At 43.6% G+C, this 24296-nt stretch overlaps 1 protein-coding gene across 1 annotated transcript in view; it reads right to left on the bottom strand.

Annotated features, from left to right (window-relative positions):
• Positions 1-20883, bottom strand: part of KIF5C (kinesin family member 5C) — a 44732-nt gene extending 23849 nt beyond the window's left edge. Inside the window, exons 1-11 of the mRNA XM_075829268.1 lie at positions 20505-20883; positions 13239-13329; positions 7450-7523; positions 6847-6951; positions 6354-6402; positions 6083-6138; positions 4651-4738; positions 3957-4081; positions 3699-3803; positions 2503-2651; positions 2274-2422 (exon numbers count right to left, since the gene is read on the bottom strand). Coding sequence (XP_075685383.1) covers positions 2274-2422; positions 2503-2651; positions 3699-3803; positions 3957-4081; positions 4651-4738; positions 6083-6138; positions 6354-6402; positions 6847-6951; positions 7450-7523; positions 13239-13329; positions 20505-20630 — 1117 coding nt within the window. The 5' untranslated portion in view covers positions 20631-20883. The remainder of the gene's footprint in view (positions 1-2273; positions 2423-2502; positions 2652-3698; positions 3804-3956; positions 4082-4650; positions 4739-6082; positions 6139-6353; positions 6403-6846; positions 6952-7449; positions 7524-13238; positions 13330-20504) is intronic.
• Between the last annotated feature and the right edge of the window lie 3413 nt (positions 20884-24296).

The raw sequence follows: 24296 nt of genomic DNA, 5'->3' as shown, positions 1-24296 counted from the left end.
ATCAATGGGTTTGTGTACTGTGCGTTGTTTCAGTGCACAGCACACGGACGAGATTCACGTTCGTCTGAATGAGCCTTTAAAGAGGACCCGTCGCTTCTCCCGATGTCTATTCTAGTAAATACTTGTATTCTCCATGAAATATAAATTCTGGAACATATTTTCTTTGAACTCTGCATTGTGACGTTCCTCTGTTATTCCTCCTAGAAATGTATGAATAAATTGACAGCGGGTGTTATTATTCACCTTGTCGAAGGGGCGTATCACTACACATTCTCACTGTCAGCAATGATTGGACATGGTCAGTCTGTGTAAGGACACACCCCCAACTGGTAACACCCAGTTGTCAATTTTTCATACATTTCTAGGGGGAATAACAGAGGAATGGCACAACTGAGAGTTTAAAGAAAAGATGTTCCAGAATTGTTATTTCATGTCAAATACAAGTATTTGCCCTAACAGACATGTCAGGAGAGGTGACAGCTTCTCTTTAAGTGTTAACACTTTGGCTTCCAGCAGCCGCCACTAGGGGGTGCTTGCTGCATATTTATTTATACTGGTCTGATTACACAATGAATCAAATCTTCAATTAGCTCCTTAGGTCCCCCTAGGGGCAGCTCAAGGAAGCCAAAGTTTTATCATTTAACTGAATGGGGAAGCAGAGGATTTGGAGTTCTGTATCAGAACAAATAAAATTAAAAACAAAAACACCCTGAACCCTTGCTTTTTCTGTTGGGTAGAGGTGGGGTGGATCTTTACAGTAAAGAAACAAACTACACCTATGTTATTTTGTTTTGGGCATATGGGACAGCACGAAGATCCCTCTAACGCTTGCCCGCAGACTTCAGGAAAATTTACTTTGGTTTGTCATAAAATTACTGAAACCGTGATGAGTCCCCACTGAACCTGCAATCACAATTGCGAGTAATGGTCTCAGCCGCCCCAGCCACCTGGCATCACCATGGCAACGTCATTGCTCTAATCAGAACAGACATTCACCAGCTATACAGTCACATGAACGCTGCGCAGACAAAAAAAACAAAAAAAAACAGATTTGGGTATTTAAAGGGCCCCAAATGTCAATTTGCAAAACATATTTATTACCAGACGGCCACAAGCCTATTAATTACTCTATGACATTACATTTAACTACTGCGGATTGTCATTTCTGTTAGATGAACGGCACAAATAGGTAATAAACACAAGTAAGTGCTTTTGTTGAAAGAGGAATTCCATCCGTTGCTATAGCTGCCCCCGTAATTGTGTGAACAGCTATTAGCCCCTAGCGCAATTCATACAGAAATAAAATGTCAGGGCTGAATAAAGCGTCAGTCCCTGAGATTTTATAAACGGCGATCCTACAACTGGTCATTCGCTTAAAAGAAAAGAAAAAAAAAAAAAGGGTTACCGATACAACTTTATTTTCTCAGGGGGTGATCTTTATGTGGCACCAGGTCAATAGAAGAACACAGATGTACACAGATCGCCCTCTAGTGGTGTCAACAAGCAGTAGAGACTTTTACAGGTATGTGAATGAGAAAACAGGACAGTAGCAAAAATTGGAGCATCAAAGTCTTATCAAGTATATTAGGAAATCCTTGTTCTGCATGTAGAAATATAACCCTGCGTTTATTTTATGATGAAGATAGGAGCGTTCTTGTCACACCGTTTTTACTTTATTACATTTGCGTTGTATATAACCTCATTCTCTCAGGAAGGAGCGATTTTCTACAGGGAGGGGGCTTCCCAAAACATCGAGCATATATGTTATATACGGATCAAGCAGCATGACCAGAAGTCCTGTCCTGGGCAGAAGGGTACATTACATGTATACTGGAGCTTATGTAGTACGGACAACAGCAATATTCCCCAAGTCGCCCATAATCATGCGTTTTCAGCTCAGCTGAATGGGAATGAAATTTCAAAATAGGAGTGGGATAAGAGGCTGCCAGAAAGCTATGATGCCGCTTATCTCAAAGGGAAACAAAGGATCCCACAGGTTCTAATCCTAACACTTTATAGTTAGGGACGGTCGATTTTCATCCACATTAGATTGTTGGTGGATCCGGTTGAAATTGGCGCAATCCAATGAAAAATATGTAATGTGTGGGAAGCTTACGTTGTACCTCCAGACTGGGAATGTGCCGTATAAGAAAAGATTCACCTGAAAGTGCTGTAAAACTCAGGTATATATGACCGCACAAGAAAACTAGAGAGCGATATTCTGAAATGTATTCTTAATAGGGATCCGTTATCCGTTTCTAAAGGTTCCTTACCGCCTCTCCATCGGTTCAATTCCATCTCAAGATGCTGAATGATATTCTTAAGTGACTTGTTTTTGTCTTTTTCTTTTTCATATTTCTTCTTCCACTCCTCTGCAGTCAGCTCGAGATTAACAGACACCGTGTTCTTAATAGTCTTGGCCCTGGTACAAGAGATACTCTTATTAATGACGAGAACAAAATCCGCGCTGGGGGTTTAAGGGCTGTACGGAAATGGATTTACCGCTGGCCAAACATGAGCGTGGATTTCGTTTCGGCTTCATTGAAGATGGATGGGGAGCAGCAGATTATGATGGTCGTCCGACAGTTCCCCCCAAGAGAGTCCTGCAGTATCCTGGTCATCTTACTGTCCCTGTATGGCACGTGGCTTTTCTAGGAAGCAAACAAGACAAAAAACTAAATAAAATGATTTAAAAAAACAATTACTGTCCTCAAACGTTGTTAAGACCGCAGAGGCGTTTCTTAGTTATATCTGTTCCTGGGAAAGCTGGGTGACAGCCAATATGGCCAGTACTATAGCTCTCCCAGTGGTGGCTCCAGATGTCTCAGTGTCCTCAATGGCAAATATGCCTAGTTTTGCAGGGATATATCTTTTGGTAGAGTATTTCCATTTAATTAGGAATTGTACTTTTCGTGACTCTAGGAAAGTTGGAAGACTGTCACCGTGGGAGCTGTAATAGCGACGATATAAGTGGTCACCCAGCTTTCCTAGTCCTGAATGGCGAGCACGTCTTGTTGTGCAGCGATTCTGTGGTCCTCTTGGAAATATGGTTGGAGAGGACTAGGAATTAAACCCTATGGGAACTTGTATAATATTCACCGGTTTTTGGCGTATTCTCAGACATGCTAACGTATGTCCTTTAGTCATATGTTTGGGCAGTATATCTTTTTTTTTTTTCTTCCAACTTTATTAAAAATTTTAGTTGACTCAATGGAAAGGAAACCAGCAAGACAATATATACCACATATGAGCCAATAGGTGACAGATGGAACTGTATTTTTATCTTCATTAAAAGAGGGTTGTCTAATGAAGATGTGATGGGGGGGTCCCCTACTTGTGGCTCCCATCTATGAGCCATAACAGAGAGTCGCTCTATAAAAGCAGCTCCCATTTCGGAAGACTTGAGCCATTTATCGGCCGCCATGTAATAGTACATTTCCCTTGCAGCTGGGGAAATGCCTAGCTGGCCGCAGCTTCCCCTGGCAAAATCAGTCATTTGCTGCGGGTGTCAGGATCAGTTGATCGCAGCCCCGGCACCCATGGGAAAGGGGATATTTCTGATGAGACAACTTTTAAAAACACTCCCATTTTCTGTCACGCTAACTGTATATACAGTTACGGTTATATCACAGGACTGCGACGACAATACCCTCCTCTTCTTTCCAGCGGGCAACCGGGTGACAGAACCTGGTACTCACCGTTCCCTCAGCCAGCGCAGAGATGACGTTGCCCAGCGCAGATAGAGACTTATTGATGTTTTTAGCTTCATCCAAAACTGCTCCTTCAGCTCCGGTTTTACTGACCTAAAGAATGACATAAGAGTAACACTTCAAATAAACGGTCTGGAAGAGAGATCTAGATATTTCCATCCATATGGTGGAGGTTAGTGATAACCATTAGGGTAGATTAATGGGCAGGACTTATGGACAGGCCGCCCGCCATAGACAGATCCTCACCTTTTCACTACCTGCTAGATCGACCAGGTAGAGTTTCCCACAGAGCTTCTTCTCAGTCTCAACGTTTTCTTGTTTTATATTAATTAGGAAAATACTGTGACTTCTGGAGCTGTGTTCATTCATATCTGCAAAGGGAAAGGAAATATAAAAATGTGCCATTAGTTTGGGTATCCATTTATATAGCAGGAATCCTTAAAGGGGTTGGCCACTTTCTGATAACATTTCTAAAAGGCCCTAAATCGCTGTGTTCCAACACAACCAAATGTAAATACCCCCATCGCACACCCCTGCGGATTATTTCAGGGCACCTTCTCTCCCTGGGAGGGATTAGTAAACCAGGGATGGCGCAATTATCTTGTCCATAGCTTTTAAAGATGTTGGCGGATAGAGAGGAAGGTTTTGCTGCCTGTATCTGCACATTCACGGAACGTGTTCAGCCATGGTACAGAAGAGCAGGCAACTGGGGAGATTTCATATTGGCTATTTTTATTTATTTAAAATTCATCCTAATGTATGTAATCAGTAAGGCCTTGTTCACACTTAACGGAATTGCTGCTTAAAAAGCGCATGAAATTATACAGATTTTCCACAGCGGATTGTCTGCTAGTTGATGCAAAAAATGCTGCGGAAATTTTCTGCAGCAAATCCGTTACGTGTATATATATATATATTTTATAGGTCATTGGTTGCTTACTTGTGACCGCGACATGTCTGTTCGCCTTCCCGTCATCTATAACATCCATCACTTCCTCTGGACTGGATACAAACCTCTCTGTACAGCCCTAAGTGTACACAAAGATACAAGAAAATAAAATACAGACGTCTCACTCACTGCACTATATCACTGAAAACAAGGACCGGACGAGAACCCTGGCTACGTCACATAAGAACGTTAACTGGCCGACATATCAGGTATTATTGAGGAGCATTTTGAAGACCTATAAATAATAACAATGGAAACTACATACAGATATAGCAGAGCTCAGATGGTCATGTAACAAGTGATATCACAATCTATTATCAGCGGTGCTACATAGAAGGCTACAGGTATATCTGCTCTCTAATCACAGGACACTTGACAAACCCAGCTCTACTATACCAGTAAGGGTATGTGCTCACGCTTACTAAAAAATGTCCGAAAATACGAAGCTGTTTTCAAGGGAAAACAGCTCCTGATGTTCAGGCGTTTTTTAAACAAACTCAAGTTTTTCATGGGGCGTTTTTGAAGGCCGTTTTTGAAGCTGTTTTTCTATAGTCAATGAAAAACGGCCCCAAAAACGTCCCAAGACGTGACCTGCACTTCTTTTTCGCGGGTGTCTTTTTACGTGCCGTTTTTGGAAAAAGAGGCGTAAAAAAAAGCCCCGTCGGAACGGAACGCCGTATTTCGCATTGAAATCAATGGCCAGATGTTTGTAGGCGTTCTGCTTCCGTTTTTTCAGGCGTTTTCCGAGGCGTAAACGCCCCGAAATACGCCTGAAAACACTACGTGTGAACATACCCTAAGGCTTCGTTCACATCTGCATCAGGGCTCCATTCCGACATTCCGTCGGAACTTTCTGTCGGAACGGAGCCCTGACTGACACAAACTGAAACCAAAGGTTTCCGTTTCCATCACCATTGATTTAAACTGTGACAGATCCGGTGCCGATGGTTTCAGTCTGTCTCCCTTGTGCAAGGGTTCCGTCGTTTTGAAGGGATGAATACCGTAGTCGACTGCGCTACTTATCCAGAGAACCCTTGCACAACGGAGACAAACTGAAACCATTGGCACCGGATCCGTCACCATTGAAATCAATGGTGATGGAAACGGAAACCTTTGGTTTCAGTTTGTGTCAGTCAGGGCTCCGGTCCGACAGAAAGTTCAGACGGAACGGAGCTTTGACGCAGATGTGAACATAGCCTAATATGTAGATGATCTAGAGTAAGGGGTAGCTTATTTTACAATGACCTTAACACCCAAAGTAATGCTAAAATAAAATCATTGCTGAAGACAGCGGGAGTTTAGAAGACGACACTAGAGAGATGGAGGAGCAAGAACAAGGGCGGTTCAGACATTTGTACTTTAGTTTTTCTAATCGTCTTGCAAAGCAAACAATACAACCAAGTCAGACGGACAGCACGCATACCTTCACGTAGGGGACGCGGTTCTTATCTTCGTGCACAGCCAAGTTTGTTTTAGACACTGTGGGAGATTAGATATAAACAGATATAAAATAGAAACAATTTCTTTTGTTTCTATTATTCAGTTGTTTTTAATAGAATTATCCTAAATTCTGGACACTTCATGGTTTATGAAATTCCCATTCAGCCATATCAGGGCAACAGTCACTAAAGATACCATCCTTTATACAGCGCCAACACAGTCCACAGCACTTTACACACAGAGAGGCCTCTTACCATCCAACAAATCCCGGATTTTGTCTAAATAAATTTCAAAGTAAGAGACCTGTAAGAGAAAATAGAAATATTTCAGGATCTGCAGTCGCCGGGTTATATAAATTATTATAGGGGTATTCCCAGAATAGACATCCATTTCCTATCCACAGGAAAGGTGAGAAGTGTATGATCTCTGGGGGGGGGGGGGGGACCTCTCGGACCCCCTCTGATCACTAGAAAAGGGTCTTGAGACCCCGTTCCTCCCCACTTCAAGACCACAGTGCGGAGAACTTTGAATGGAGCGGTGGTCGAGCATGTGCGGTGCCACTCCATTCAAAGCCTACGGGACTGATGGAAACAGCCGAGTACAGATCTCGGCTGTTTCTGTCAGTTCCGCAGACATTGAAAGGAGCAGCAGAGCAAAAAAGTGAAAAAAGTGACAAGACTCCTGGAATATTGTGCACAATTTGCGACTTGTGCAGTCAGTAATCTTCTACCGTGCGATCACATTTACCTTTATATGAAATTCTAGGTTTTCGTCCATGGAATAAATGTGATCAAATATGTCCTGTGCAATCCTTGGGATGATTCCCATGAGCTGATGATCGTGTAGCTTCCCCTGTGGATAGAATAAAAAGAATAGTTAGGTCTGGACCCTCAACCTGTGGGGCAAGTGAACCCCAGGGGGGTATACGCTACGTCTCTAGTGTGATGCTTGCACTATCCTCATGCTATGCTTCGAAACAGGGAGCATTTAAAGGGGGCAACTGCACCGGCTAACATTCTTCGATTTTGTCATAAGTAAGTCCCCTAGCTTTAAGAGGGCTGTCGGACCTTCTGTACCTCTAGTTGTACTGACCGGCCGGAGCAGACATTGGGTGTGGAGCATGCTGGGAAGTACAGTTGCGGCTCTCCGCATCTGATGTCAGTTCTGGATGGAGCGTACAAATGGGAGGTGCACTTAAACATTTTTTTTTTTAATGATCATTAAACGTAAACTACATTTCTGATTCGATCAGGGAAATTATAATTTAATCTCATAAATGGACTATCCTTTCATGTAGGAGTCACCGCTCAATATGGAGACCGGAGTCACTAATCACAGCGCATACATTACCTCCATCGTGTGTGTTTTTCCAGACGATGTCTGACCATAGGCAAAAATGGTTCCATTATAACCATCCAAAACATCTGTGGAATTAAAAGAAGAAAAGTGTGAAAAACTGATAAAATACGTATATAATTTACATATATATATATATATCTCAACTCCCCTCTGGAAATGTTCACATAAGTTTTACAATTGACCGACATGGTATTGAGGGCAACTATGTGTATCGGAGACTGTAGCTGTCCACACAAATCACACAAAAAAAACCTACAGACAACAAAAACTAATAAGAGGTTGTCACAGCCCCGCCTGTTATTAGAATCCATGAAAAATATATGACCCTGTTTAAAAACAGATCTGTTACCATATTCTGCTGCATGTTACTGGGACAGATCTGCTTCATTATAAGTCCAAATGGCACAAAAAAAAACGTTGTGCTGTTTGGCGAATAGTACCTAACAAACAATACAGCGGACTCAACTGCATTCATGAGGGTAGCGCTCCCCCACCTTTCTCATCTGTTACTGGCAGCTGCCATGTACCTAGCACGGCTGTCAGTCACTGGTGATGGGCGGGGAGTGGAAATCCGCCCATTGGTGAAATGCTGGCAAAGTGAATTTCCCCAGATTCATTCATCTATCTTAATGTTATGTTAAAATCTCCAAATTATTTTTCTTAATATGATTGGACCAAGATGCTTTGCAGCAGGTGCCATATCCAAACATCTCCAAGCCAAGCCAATCCTGTACGTGGCCGTATTACGATTTTGTTTCGTGCATGAGCCCTCTACCATAACCTCTGTATGCCACCACTTTCCTTTTTTTTTTTTTCAGATTCCGCATGAATCGGACAGAAAGAAAAAAAACGGCACGTTATGTTCCATTGGATGCCGTATGTACGAACTTATTCTCCCATCCATGCACACGGATTAGCGGAGCCGGCATGGCAGTGCAATGAGGCAGTGCGGCTCCATACCGGCTCTCTGCCAGTGCACATAAGCCCATAAAGGGGTATTCTAGTTTCAGTAAATAAAGGTCATTCATTGTATAATAAAAAGTTATGCAAATTTCAGATACACGTATGTCGGTTCCTCATAGTTTTCAACATCTCTGCTTGAAGTCATCAAAAAGGAACCTTCACCCAAAGGATAAAAGTTTGTCCTGGTGATGGTTTGTTACTAGAGAGAGCTTTGCTAGTTGTACTGTAACAAGCCATGCACTGTCACCACATGAACAGGACAGATTCATTCTCTGGAAGAAGACAAAATAAGTTCTCATTCAATGACAGCAAGCAGTGATCTTGCAAATGGCAAGGAATTGATTGCAAATTGCATATATATTTATTATGCAATGAATAAGCAGCATTTGCATAAACTAGAATACCCCTTTAATGCAGGGAAGGTATGTAACCAAATATTTAGTACTTTGTCTAAAAGATATCACTTTTTAGCCCCCTAAACTATTACCTGGGGGTATTGGGGACAAACTTTGCACCACACGGTTCAGATTGTTTAGAAAAATATTCTAACAATAGCTGTAATTCCACCTCATTTTAGATCCTGACCCCCTCCCCCAACACGAATAGTGACGATTTAATACCCACCATCATTAAAAACAACTCTCCTGTCTGAAATGTAGAGCTAAGTCTTCTCTGCATGTTATAAGCCGCCTGTCACCATCTTTAGTATTGACGTCTCCTGAAAATCTCAAGAGCGAACAAAGAGCGGCATTTCTACATCATTGATTTCCAGCCAAGTCCAATATTCACTGGAGAATCCTGCAAAAACCCCACCCCCACACAGCATTTAACATGGAGGTCTTGTATCCACAGAAGTCGCTCCCTCGAGCGTAAGCGTGGAGAACGTTCGATAATCAGACAAAATAAAATGCGCATAAATTTTGTTTTCCTCACATTGAAGTACAAAATACCAGTTTACACCTGTGATTAGGGGACCATTATCTTCCCCAATTTAACGGCCTTTATGCACAATGAGAGGGGGATAACCACCGGCTATGTCAGCAGTAAGTAAACCGCTGCGAGGAAGAGCGGCCATACACATAAATAATTAACATCTAGCAAGCCGGCACTTGCAGGAGAAACACATTATACAGCAGATTTAGGAGACAATGGAGAAGAAGCGAAAACTGGGACTATGCAAAGATCCCCTCCCCCACAGACAAACGTCTTTATAAAATGCCATACCGATACAGCAGAGTTTATCCTGCAAAGACACCGGGAAAATGGTCCCCATCGTACAAAGATCAATCCATTACTCGCCAAAATAATCTTTCCTTGCTGATCTCTGTAGGGTCTGATCGCCCTAACCCAGTGGTCTCCAACCTGTAGCTCTATAGCTATTGTGTAACTACAACTCCTAGCTTGCTTGACCACTGCTCTAACCATTTACACGTAGTTGATACCCAACAAGCACAGCAGTCGCATGCGTTCTGCCATTTCGTCTGGGGTTCCGTTTAGATTTTCTGTCATGTTTGGCGACAGGAACAGCGCAGCAAGCATCGCTATTCTAGGTTTCCGTAGTTTTGATGACGACAGACCCCATTACAAGTCAATGGGGCTTGTCGTATAATGGATCCGGCACGGAATTATGACTTCCGTTAGAAGAAAATAGCCATATCGCAAAGGTGAACCGAGCCTTCATTATGAGGGAAAGCCATCAATTCTAGTGCAAGAGCTGTTGCCCATAGCAACCGGATACCAGTTCTCAGTTTTCAGAGGGTCTTTGGAAAATGAAAGCAGCAACCTAATAGGCTGCTATGGACAACTGCTTCACTTAACCCTTGGGCCAACAAACATTAGATAGACGTCGTCTGGTGCGTTCCGATCATCAAATGTGTATGAGGGCAGCCCGACAGTCCCTCCACATCAGATGTTGCTACCCCCAACCGATAAGCAGCTGACAGATGTGTCGGCGCCATTTTCTCCTCATCATTAAATAAACATGAATGTTTAACGGAGCCACGCGGGCATATTTATGGGGGAAGGGAGAGATAGTCGGCCAAATGAGTTGGTATAGGACGGCTCCTTAACAGTATTTTGTCCATCCCTGTTGTCAACTTATCACCAATTTGTAAGCAGGACACAGGTAGTCACGACTCCACCCCTATCACGAGCCAATCATGACTTTCTACACCACTTGCTTCTCCAAATATAAAAATGGCTCTTCCTTGTCATTAAAATCCCTCCTAATAGCCCCCATTCTGCTCCCAAGGTTTCTCCAAAAAGGTGATGAGAACTTAAAAGCAATTGCCAAAAATGTGTACGGTTTGGAAACGGGACACAAAATCTTATATTTTCTTTGTAGTACATTGCATGCCATTGTTCCCTGTTATCAGCCATTTCAAACTGCAGTGAGATTGACTGTCTATGGAGGGAAAAAAAAAAACTAGGCGAAAATATTCAGAGAAATGATGGTCTGAACACAGAAGACTTCCAGTCACACTTAAAGGCCGTTGCTTAGCAACCATGGACGCACTTCGCTAATAGAACTGCAGTGGAATTATCCTACACAAGGATTCCCCCCCCCCCCCCCCGACTACCGCGGTGCTTATAGTATCTATAGAAATAGTAACTGAAACAGAAAGCCTCAGAGTTGCCAAGCAACCTCCTTTAAGTGGAAAAACCCTTTAATTACAGTGAATCTTGTTGGCAACTTATTAATTGTAAAATTAGTTTTATTTATGAAGACTACGGCAAAGAATAGATTCAAGCTCCTCAATCCAAGTTAGAAAACGATCCCTACACTTGCTGATGGATGTGAACGGTTAATACCAATAAGTCTGGAAATGCACAGACTCTTACGTTAGGGAATTGCATTATACCCTGTCTGCCTCTCCCACAGATCACACAAAAGGTCTGGGAAGCTGAGATCTAGGCAGCTGTTTGGTGGGGTACTCACACTGGAGTTGATTTAGGGTATGTTCACACGCTGAGCCAAAAACGTCTGAAAATACGGAGCGGTTTTCAAGGGAAAACAGCACCTGATTTTCAGACGTTTTTTGAGCAACTCACGTGCTTCGCTGCGTTTTTCGCGCCGTTTTGTCGGCCGTTTTTGGAGCTGTTTTCAATAGAGTCTATGAGAAAACGGCTCCAAAAACGTCCCAAGAAGTGCCCTGCACTTCTTTTGACGAGGCTGTAATTTTACGCGTCCTCTTTTGACAGCTGTCAAACGACGACGCGTAAATGACAGGTCGTCGGCACAGTACGTCGGCAAACCCATTCAAATGAATGGGCAGATGTTTGCCGACGTATTGGAGCCGTGTTTTCAGGCGTAAATCGAGGCATAATACGCCTCGTTTACGCCTGAAAATAGGTCGTGTGAACCCAGCCTTACCATTTGTCTTGCTGTAAAAACAACAAAAAAACCTGACAAAGTCCATTATTAGTCAATGGGGTCTATAGGGTGCCATTCAGAACCGTCCTATTAGGGGATGTTCCCACGGCGCTAAAAAACAACAACGTGTAAACATGTCAAATACACAAACGTTTCTTGTGAAGCTTTTTAAAATATAGGCGTTTTTTGATGCGTTTTCCATGTGTTTTTGATGGGAACATTTGGCACGTTTTATGCGTCAAAAATTGACCTGACCCTTCTTTTTTTAAATACGCTTGTGTAAAAAGAAAAGCTTTGTATGTACTAACTGTGCACTTTCCCATTGATTTGAATAGGAAGTTTAATGAAGCGTTTTTTTATGTGTATTTTGACGCGTAAACAGCGCCAAAATACACATAAAATACACTCTGTGTGAACAGGGCCGAACACATAATTGCTTTCATTGTAAACGGCAGCCATAACGCAGAAGTGAACAAAGCCTTAGCTGTCTATGACATGGAGGCAAGACACTGAGGGAAACGAAGAGCGTCAAACGCCAGTCTTATGTAGATATTCGGTAGGAAAAAGGAGATCCCACTGAACGGCGCTGATCCTCCCAAAAACGAAGAGACAAGGTCCAACAGACTCCTTTAGTAAAGACCTGCTGGTGATGATTGTAATAAGATCCTGGACGACTACGGCACGGATCTAAACTACTTATTGCGTTTTTGTAAAATATATCAGCGGGATTGCTACGCGTTTCAAGATCGAACCGGTCTCTTCATCAAGCTGAAACAAAACACAATGACCAGTCTTAAACGTATTCACGTTGGTGGAAAATGCGCCAAATATATAAACAGGTGCACAATATATTTTTGACGCGTCTTTAGCTGTCCGTGCAGCAGAAATGCTAATCTATGCCTGCTATGAGCAGGTGTAGATACGCGGCATAACTTACACCAGTTCTGTCGCCCTCTGACTAAACCCCGTCACTTTTGAAATTTGAAACTTTCTTACTCCAGAAAACGGGCGCAAACCGGTTGATGTGTATTCCCCGACTGTGGAGGGGGAAGTAGTACTTTTTTTTGGTGTGACTCCGGTGTGCTCGCTCGCAGGTATGCTCAGGGACAGCACAAGGACCCCATCAAACAGCTCCCCATATCTCAGCAACCTAAACCCCTGTGAGTTTGACATGAGTGGAAGGGATATTTTGCCCCTCAGGTTTTGTAAGGCACAAGTTTAGTCTTTGATGTTCGATGGCACATCAGTTGCTCCTCAGCAACAAACCGCGTACTGTCAAAGAGCCGATTTATAGCGCGCTGCTAAGGAGCAATTGACAATATCAGAGAGACTAAACCTCTGCATTAAAAAGAAATGATGCGAAGGGCAACCACCGCCAGGTTTAATTTTTGAAAATTATTTTTATATACAATCCCAAATGAAGACTATAATGAAGGCGGCTCACCTTTGACGATCTGTTTAGCGCAGGCGTTATAGACTTGCTCCTGGGTTGAGTTGGGAGTCAAAACTTTATCGAAGACGTAAGGCTTCCCTTGCTGAAATAAAAATAATTAAAAATAATACATTAGACGTAATAAATGAAACAAAAACGAGCCGGCCAAGCTCCAGTGTGTTCCTATTGTGTAGCACTAATCTTTCCGACCCCAGCGCACACACTGTAACAAAAGCATGCGAGTGAGAACGGCTGAGGCCAGCAAAGTACTTTTCATTCCAAGAAATTATACCCACATTGAAATGGGCACAACGTTTTTTCGTTTGTACTGGTCACTCAGATTTCATGTTCTTTTTTGTTGGCAATAGTAATATTCCTGAGCATGAGGACCATTTACAGGTGACCATACTAAGGAATCATGCACACGACCTGAATTTTTATCCGCAATTACGTATCCGTAATTGCGGCTAAAATACGGACTCATTCGTTTCTATTGGCCACGGACACCTTCTAGTATATTTACGGGTGTGTGTCCGGCCCGTAGCAATGACCCGCAAAAAATAGGACACGTCCTATTTTTTGCATTTACGGACCGTTCTCCAATTCTTATAACTGTGTGCGCGATGACACTTCGCGGCTCGTCTGCGCAGTGTTTACTGACCGTAAATACTGCATGGTCATGTGAATGAGGCCTAAGGCATGAAGTAAATAAATACAGATAAAATAAAAAAATCACCAGTAACTACGTTTTTGGGTCGTCCTCATCGCGTAACCAGTTCTGACTGGAAGCCCCCACTCCAAACTAACAGTTTGGGTGCCAGAATCAGATACTCTATTTCTTAGAAATGCCCATATAGTGCATTAAGAAATGGGCAACTCAAGTAGACAAGCCCTGCGGCCAAAAAGCCTGTGGTTTTACCAAAAATTGACGTCGTTTATGCATAATTGTCCATGTCCCCGTGTGATTGCAAACCCCTAGATTTCTTTACAGGCCTCAACTTCTGTTTACACCGTATTTGGGCCACATCTGATGTAAATGTCTATATAATGTAACGAGCCTATAGATTTCTATAGGCCCCATGATGTGAAGTAAGGCTGTATGCGGTTTTTCTTATGATACTGGACCGAGTAGCCGGCTATTGGTCTTTGTTTTTTAAGGTTCTCTGCCCTTAATGTTGATTTGATATAATTTTCTAGGACTGTTTAATAAACCAGAAAATCTGATATTCTGGTAGCCATCATGTCCCGCTAATGCCAGATTTCAGGAGGCGCACTGTATAGATCTATTATAGTAATTGCTTCCTTTATAAGCATGCTAATAGGGAAGACAGGGAAAGGGAAATCAGATTCCTCACATCTGCTCCCCTGAGCCGTAACCTGCGCCTGTATCCTGTCAGTGTATAGAGGAGACGGGCTGTTGTGAGGGTCTTCAGCGCCTCGTCTTCCCACTGACAGAACACAGACGGACATTACCTCATTCAGATAATTAGAGAGCGGCTATAAATGTAATGTAAGCATTAAGCCTGCAAGTCACTATGGACGTAACGTCACGGGGCCAGCAGGGACACGACCATCACAAGAGGTTACTGTGGAACAAATGTCGCCGTGCCGGAAGGAACTGACCACCACCGTCAAGTGACGTCACTATGGAAAAAGCTTATCTGGCAGCAGAATTCTACAGGAAAGTATATTATTTAATCACCAGGTTATCATCATAAAGTCGGTGGTACTTTAAGATGGCTGTCAGCGATCTCCCCGGACCCCCCTATAAAACATACACGGAGAGCAATGATTATATCCCAGCATGCCCAGTCCTTCTTTGCCTCAGCATCTTCCATTGGGGGTGGGGGGGGGGGGACAGTCTGGAACGCTCGATTCACATTGGACTGTTGCCAAATCTTTCCAAATTCAGGGGGGGGGGGGGATTAGATTCGCTCAAGAATTAGCCCCGCTGTCATTCAGTGGGGCTAAATCCTCAACTTTAACGTGCAGAATCTGCGAAAACAAGTAGCATGAATGCCAGAAATTTTCATAGCATGTAAACACGGTGGGGTAACCCCATTCACCTGCATGGGATGTGGACGGTCATCAGATTTGATGTTTCAGCACAAAATCCGTGCTGAAATTTGTGTCAAATCCATCATGTGTGAACGGATCCTAGTACCGGTAGTAAATTTACATGGGGCAGTTAGGGTATGTTCACACGGCCTATTTCCGGACGTTTTTCAGGCCGTAAACACCCGAAAAATAGGAAGCAGAACGCCTCCAGACATCTGACCATTGATTTCAATGGGAAAACGGCGTTCTGTTCCGACGGAGAGTTTTTCGCTGCGTTTTTTTATGGCCGTTTTTCAAAACGGACACGTAAAAAAAACGGGCACGAAAAAGAAGAGCAGGTCACTTCTTGGGACGTTTTTGGAGACGTTTTTCATTGACTCGATAGAAAACAACTCCAAAAACGGCCGTGAAAAACGCAGCGAAAATTGTGAGTGGCTCAAAAAGCGTCTGAAAATCAGGAGCTATTTTCCCTTGAAAACAGCTCTGTATTTTCAGAAGTTTTTAGTCTAGTGTGTGCACATACCCTAAGGGTATGTGCACACGATAACTGCATTTACGTCTGAAATTACGGAGCTGTTTTCAGGAGAAAACAGCTCCGGAATTTCAGACGTAATTGCTCGTACTGGCGTTTTGCGGGGCGTCTTTTACGGACGTAATTTGGAGCTGTTCTTCATTGGATTCATGAAAAACGGCTGCAAGTACGTCCCAAGAAGTGTCCTGCACGTCTTTGACGAGGCTGTTATTTTACGCGCCGTCTTTTGACAGCGACGCGTAAAATGACAGGTCGTCTGCACAGAACATCGGCAAACCCCTTGAAATGAATGGGCAGATGTCTGCCGACGTATTGGAGCCGTGTTTTCAGGCGTAATTCGAGGCGTAAAACTCCTCCATTACACCTGAAAATAGGTCGTGTGAACCCAGCCTAACACTTCTAACGACACTTGGAGGTCAAAGCAGTCAGCCCCTCACTGATCATAAAGTTATGACAAATCCCGGTCAGAAAACCCCCGACACTGGGATTTCTGCCACACATGTACCGGCGGATTTGCCAGTGTAAACAATGCAGGCGAACGGGATTTCCACAATCCCGTTCACAAGCTCTGGAATATTTCTGCATGTATTTAATTTCATGGCACGGGGGGGGGGGGGGGGGGGGAATAAGTCGCAAGCTACTTATTCGCTTATTCGCGTGGGTTCCACCCGGAATCTGTGGATTAGCCCCATTGAATACAATGTCAGGCCTCATTTACACGAGCGTGTGCATTTTGCACAGGCAAAAAAATGCAGCGTTTTGCGTGCGCAAAAGGCACTTGACAGCTCCATGTGTCATCAGTGTATAATGCGCGGCTGCGTGATTTTCGCGCAGCCGCCATCATAGAGATGAGGCTAGTCGACGTCAGTCACTGTCCAGGGTGCTGAAAGAGTTAACTGATCGGCAGTAACTCTTTCAGCACCCTCGACAGTGAATTCCGATCACAATATACAGCAACCTGTGAATAAAAAAAAGACGTTCATACTTACCAAGAACTTCCTGCTTCCTCCAGGCCGGTCTCCCGGCCGTTGCCTTGGTGACGCGTCCCTCTCTTGACATCCGGCCCCACCTCCCTGGATGACGCGGCAGTCTGTGATTGGCTGCAGCCTGTGCTTGGCCTGTGATTGGCTGCAGCTGTCACTTGGACTGAATTGTCATCCCGGGAGGTCAGACTGGAGGAAGAAGCCGGGAGTTATCGGTAAGTCAGAACTTTTTTTTTTTTTTACACGTTCATGTATATTGTGATCGGAAGTCACTGTCCAGGGTGCTGAAACTGTTTAACTCTTTCAGCACCCTGGACAGTGACTATCTCCTGACGTCGCGTACCGGAATTTTTTTTGCCAGGTTCGGTCAAAACGAGTTCGGCCGAACCCGGTGAAGTTCGGTTCGCTCATCTCTAAATTCTGACACTCCGTTTGGATGTTTGTAAACAGAAAAGCACGTGGTGCTTTTCTGTTTACATTCAGAGTTTGACAGCTCTTGCGTGAATCACGCAGTTCGCACGGAAGTGCTTCCGTGTGACCTTCGTGGTTTTCACGCACCCATTGACTTCAATGGGTGCGTGATGCGTGAAAAACGCAGAAATTTAGAACATGTCGTGAGTTTTTTTCAGCGCACTCACACTGAGCAAAACTCACGGACTGTCTGCATGCCCCCATAGACTTGTATAGGTCCGTGCGACCCGCGTGAAAAGCACGCGCGTCGCACGGACGTATATCACGTTCGTGTATATGAGGCCTCAGTCTCAGATTTCTGCCACGGATTCTGTTAAAAATCCTGAACACGTAAACATACCCTAAATAGCGTGCAATTCATTTTTTTTATCCTGCACAGAAACATTTTGTAGAGTGTGAACAGTGTTGCAAAAAACCTCATTCACTTCCACTGAAGATCGTCAGCAGATTTTATGCAAATTTCTCATCAAGTCCGGAAAGTGTGACGGCGCGGAGAGCTGGATATAATTGTATCCTTTCTAGCCAATCCTCAGTGAGCTAAATAAATCAACAGCAGCACTTCTTCTATCCTGATTTGCTACAGTGCGGCAGATTTACTACTGTGTCTGGGTCTAAAATGTGTTCAAAAAAATGTTTGCGCCTCACTAGACGCTATTTAAAAGGGTCTCAATAAGGGTACGTGGCTTAGTGGGAAAGGGGCATGACTTACTGGAAGAGGTGTGGCGTAAAATGTGCCCAAAAAAAAAAAGACTGCCACAAAATGAGCCAAAAAAATGATGGTATAAGAAAAGGAAAAGTGTCTAACAGGTCATGCAAGATGCGCCAAAATTATCATGCAGCATGCACCACGTTAATAAGTTTGGCGCTTTTCTAAGTTTACCCAGTCTAACTATTAGGGTATGTTCTCACGCTAAACTAAAAACGGCTGTAAAACACAGAGCTATTTTTAAGAGAAAGCAGCTTTTGATTTTCAACCATTTTTTAAGCATCAAGCGTTTTTTTACGGACGTTTTTTGGAGCTGTTTTTTTTATTGACCCAATGAAAAAAACGGCTCCAAAAACGGCTCAAGAAGTGACATGCACTTCCTTTTACTGGCCATTTGTTCAAACGGAACGAACCGCCGTTTTTCCCATTGAAATCAATGGGCAGATGTTTCAAGGTGTTCAGCCCCCCGTATTTTTAGACGATTTTTAGGGCGTTTATGGCCCGAAAAATGGCTGGACAATAGGCCGTGTGAGCACACACTTAGACAGCATCAGTAAATGTCGGCCAATGTGCAGGTAAAATGTATCAGAGTCCAGACTGTTGAGCCCACAGAAACTTTTCTGCACTTGATACAATAATAGCAAGAAATATTGGGATATATTCACACATTGAAGTCATATTATGGTCATATCACGAGTTTCCCAAAATTGCTTCAGTTTAAAAACACAATAGGACCACGACGTGTGAATAGACCCATATGTCTAAACTTGTTCCCATTCACCAACAGCGAAACAATTTAAAACAAAGTATATCAGTCGATTATACAATGATGAACACTAAAATAAGAAACGTCTCCACGCATCGTGTTATATTTCGCTCATCGGTCATTTGCATATTTTGTATTTGTGGTTCATTAGAGGCCTTTACAACATCTTGGCCGCCCTGTATCTGTCAGCCAGAGCTCTGCAGGAGTCGCACTGAGCATGCTCAGAACTCTATGATGTCATCCTCAGGCTGCAGCAGAAACAGCCAGAATGTCCCCAGCTGCCAGCGAATAATATAATGATGAGGATGAGGAGGAGCAGCTCCCCGGCTCAGCACACAATGCCTGATAGCGTGGCCCCTGAAGGACGCACCGATGATAGGAGGACAAGGCAGATGAAGGGAAGCAGAAGGCATAGCAAGAGTCATGCTGTCCTAATAATAATGATGCATGTGGCCCCCAGCACTGCAATTTAGGTGCGGTGCCCCAGAATCTGCCTTTATCGATCACCATCATTGTAATGAATGAAGAACACCAGTCAGCAGATACAGGCCACCGATCTCTACACCTCCCTGCCCTATCCACCCAACACCCACAACACAGCACCCCCTAAGCTCTGCCCATCTCCCCCCCGTGATCTGCAGAAAAAGCCAGAGAATCCCCCTCCCCTGTAAAATCAATACAAGAAAAGACCCCCCCCCCCCACCCCACTTAATATAACCTCCAGCCCCCATCTAGTAACCATGCATCCATGAGGCCTATACAATATATACAGGAGCCTGGTGCCAGAGGCTACCTCCCCTTATATAACACGAGGAAATGATCTCTATGTATATGAGTTATAGAATTGCCCAATCCACATACAAGCCAACGATCTATCCATATATTATCTATACATCATGCCCTCGTATGTAGATAATACCGGCTTTATAAATGTGCGCCATTACTATCTCTACATATAAAAGTGCATTATGTATACAGCCAGGTATATGGAAATGATTGCACCCCCCCCCCCTACCCTTATATAACACACAGCCATAAGGTTTATATGATGTTCATACAGAGCACATGTATGTAACACACTCTCCATATAGCAGCGTATTGTGTATACAGCCATTTATATACAGGAGCGTGATGACTATCCCTCATTGATACAAGGTTATGATGCTATATACACATACATCCCTATAGATAGAGGACACCTCTTACTGATATACAGATTACTACATATATACTCTCCACTCCTTTATATACAGTAGCATTTATAGATCACGGCTTCTTGATACACACACCTATACAGTACAAGGCCATGATGTATATAAAGGGATGGATACTATGTATATAAACACACACGTTATATGACTGCACCCCCCAATACAGCAAATGACTGTACCCCTCCCATATACAGCATAAGGCCTATATATATATATATATATATATATATATATATATATATATATATATATATATACACACACACACTGTTGCATTAGTTGTCTCGTATACAGAACCGGTCTCTGATGTGTATATATACATTGTATCCATCCCTTTGTATACAGGATTATTCTGTCTGCAGCCTGCGCCACGGTCCTTAGATACATCGTGTGATTGTATATACATTGTATCCCTTTGTATATTCCGGTGACTCTATAGACAGGTGCAGGCAGTGATGCCCCCTCCCCGTGTATAGGGCCGGCTCCCCCAGCCACACAGATAATGATGCAGACACACGCCGGGAGCCGGATACAATGGACGCTTCACTCACCCCGACTATGATGGTGTCGTCTCCCTTGAATACCGGGATGTACTTGTCCCCCCTCTGGATCTCGGCGCCGTTGAGAGGCCGGAAGCGGCACATCACCTTGATGCTGCACTCAGCGGGATCTGCCATCTTCCCTGAGAGTCAATTACTGCATCAATATGTCCCAATGTGAGAAGCCGCGGCGCTCTCCTGTATCACATACACACGGTGCGCCCTGCCCCAGGCTCCGGTGTGCGCGGTCACTGCCTGCTCCTGTGTGCAGCCATCCTGCATCAGCACCAGCCGCCTTCTCCTTCATCCACAGCTTCACTGCATCTCCCGGGCCCCACCCACACAACGTCCTTCCCGAACGGGATGATGGGAAGTGTAGTCTGGGAGATGGTTGACAGGCGCTGTGAGTGAGCACCTGCATGCAATATAATAATAGCGGTCACCCACAGTAACCAATCAGATTTCACCTTTCATTTTTCAGAGATCTTTTGTAAAATGAAAGCAGTAACCTGAATGGTTGCTACGGGTAACTACTCTGATTTTTCTTAGCACCAGTTTTGACAAATCTTATCCCATTGTGTTAAATCAGTGGACTGCAACCTAAAGCTCTCCTGATGGGAGACTACAACTCCCAACATGATACCAAGGCATGCAAAGAGCTGCAAGAGAGCCTCATGGGAAGATTAGTACAATGTTGTTGTTATTCTTATGATTTAAAGAGGCTCTGTCACCAGATTTTGCAACCCCTATCTGCTATTGCAGCAGATAGGCGCTGCAATGTAGATTACAGTAACGTTTTTATTTTTAAAAAACGAGCATTTTTGGCCAAGTTATGACCATTTTCGTATTTATGCAAATGAGGCTTGCAAAAGTACAACTGGGCGTGTATTATGTGCGTACATCGGGGCGTGTTTACTACTTTTACTAGCTGGCCGTTCTGATGAGAAGTATCATCCACTTCCCTTCAGAACGCCCAGCTTCTGGCAGTGCAGATCTGTGACGTCACTCACAGGTCCTGCATCGGGTCGGCACCAGAGGCTACAGTTGATTCTGCAGCAGCATCAGCATTTGCAGGTAAGTAGCTACATCGACTTACCTGCAAACGCTGATGCTGCTGCAGAATCATCTGTAGCCAGCCTCTGGTGCCGACACGATGCAGGACCTGTGAGTGACGTCACAGCGTGATCTCTCGAGAACACGGCTGTGTCTGCACTGCCAGAAGCTGGGCGTTGTGAAGAGAAGTGGATGACACTTCTATACACAACGCCCAGCTAGTAAAAGTAGTAAACACGCCCCGATGTACGCACATAATACACGCCCAGTTGTACTTTTACTTTTCAACACGCCCAGTTGTACTTTTGCAAGCCTCATTTGCATAAATACGAAAATGGTCATAACTTGGCCAAAAATGCTCGTTTTTTAAAAATAAAAACGTTACTGTAATCTACATTGCAGCGCCGATCTGCTGCAATAGCAGATAGGGGTTGCAAAATCTGGTGACAGAGCCTCTTTAACGTATGAATATTTTATTTTAATATAAAAGATTTATCTTTTGTTTTTTCACCTTCAATATTTCCACCTATAGCACTCAAGAAAAACTGTTATTGACTCCTGGATTATTGCTGCATCGTGTAGTTTATCTTTACAACCCTTATAACATATAAAGGGATCTGTCATGGAGATAGTCCTATTTACATTATCATATTAGTCAACTGGAGCAAAGATTCACTTTGCTGCTCTAAATACCCTGCCAAGGCAGAATGGCTCTTTGCTGCCCCCTATTGGCACATGTCCTGCCCGTATCCCATAGCTATGTTTCTGCATTGAGTGGGACATAGGGCCACCATCAGGTCACGACCCCTGACAGCAGTAGCACCTGTAGTGACCTGATTATATATATATATATATATATATATATATATATATATATATATATATACAGTACTGTGCAAAAGGTTTAGGCAGTCGTAGAGAAATGCTGCAAAGTAAGAACGCTTTCAAAAATAGAAGTGTTAATAGTTTTTTATGTCAATTAATAAAATACAAAGTCAATCAACATAACAGAAATCTAAGTCGAATCAATATTTGGTGTGACCACCCTTTGCCTTCAAAACAGCATCAGTTCTTCTAGGTACATTTGCACACAGCTTTTGAAGGAACTCTGCAAGGAGGTTGTTCCAAACATCTTGGAGAACTAACTACAGATCTGTGGATGTCGCTTCCTCAAATCCTTCTGTCTCTTCCTGTAATCCCAGACAGACTCGATGATGTTGAGATCAGGGCTTTGTGGGGACCATATCATCACTTCCATGGCTCCTTGTTCTTCTTTACTCTGAAGATAATTCTTAGGGTATGTTCACACGCTTAGCAAAATACGTCTGAAAATCCGGAGCTGTTTTCAAGAGAAAACAGCTCCTGATTTTCAGATGTTTTTTGAGCAACTCGCGTTTTTCGCGGCGTTTTCTACGGCCGTTTTTGGAGCTGTTTTCAATAGAGTCTATGAAAAACGGCCCAAGAAGTGTCCTGCACTTCTTTTGATGAGCTGTCATTTTACGCCCCGTCTTTTGACATCGACGCGTAAAATAAAGGATCATGGGAACAGAACATCGTAAAACCCATTGCAGGCAAAGGATTAGGGGAGTTTTTCAGGCGTAATTCGAGGTGTTAAATTCCCGAATTACGTCTGAAAATAGGGCGTGTGAACATACCCTAAACTACATTGGTTGTATGTTTGGGCTTATTGTCCTGCTGCAGAACAAATTTGGAGCCAATCAGACGCCTCCCTGATGGTATTGCATGATGGATAAGTATGTGACAAAATTTCTCCGCACTGAGGACACCATTATCCTGACCAAATCCCCAACTCCATTTGCTGAAATGCAGCCCCAAACTTGCAAGGACCCTCCACCATGCTTCACTGTTTCCTGCAGACACTCTTTATTGTACCGCTCTCCAGCCCTTCGACAAACAAACTGCCTTCTGTTATAGCCAAATATTCCAAATTTTGACTCATCAGCCCAGAGCACCTGCTGCCATTTTTCTGCACCCCAGTTCCGATGTTTTCATGCATAGTTGAGTTGGTCTTGTTTCCACGTAGAAGGCATGACTTTTGGGCCCTAATTCTTCCATGAAGACCACTTCTGCCAGACTTCTCCGAACAGTAGATGGATGCACCTGGGTCCCACTGATTTGGAGCTGATGCCACTGCTGGACATTTTTCGATTTCGAAAGGAAGTCCACACGATGTGTCTTTGATCTGCTGCACTAAGCTTCCTTGGCCGACCACTGCATCTACGGTCCCTAATGTTGCCCGTTTCTTTGTGCTTCTTCAAAAGAACTTGAACAGCACATCTTGACACCCCAATCTGCTTTGAAATCTTTGCCTGGTAGAGAACTTGCTGATGCAGTATAACTACCCTGTGTCTTGTTACTGTGCTCAGTCTTGCCATGGTGGACCTGTGACATGAAACTGCCTTTCACAACCTCACCTTTGTAGCAAAGTTTGGCTGTTTCTCACCCAGTTTTAAGCCTCTTAGGACTCATGCACACGTCAGTATTCTGGTCACTATTTTGCTTCAGTATTTGGAAGCCAAAACCAGTAGTGGAACATAAACAGAGAAAACCTGTAGTGGAAAGATTTGCACTTCTTCAGTCTTTTGGACCCACTCCTGGTTTTGGCTTCCAAATACTGAAGAAAAATACTGACCAGAATACGGACATGTGCATGAGGCCTTATACAGCTGTTTCTGTTACAGTTAGTGACTGTGTTTCAACTTCCATATGAAAATAATGATCATTATCACC

This window comes from Rhinoderma darwinii, chromosome 6 (genome assembly GCF_050947455.1).
Source record: "Rhinoderma darwinii isolate aRhiDar2 chromosome 6, aRhiDar2.hap1, whole genome shotgun sequence".
NCBI classification, from domain to species: domain Eukaryota; kingdom Metazoa; phylum Chordata; class Amphibia; order Anura; family Rhinodermatidae; genus Rhinoderma; species Rhinoderma darwinii.
The sequence above is the reverse complement of the archived record's forward strand: the minus strand, read 5'-3'. Positions and strand labels throughout refer to the sequence as shown.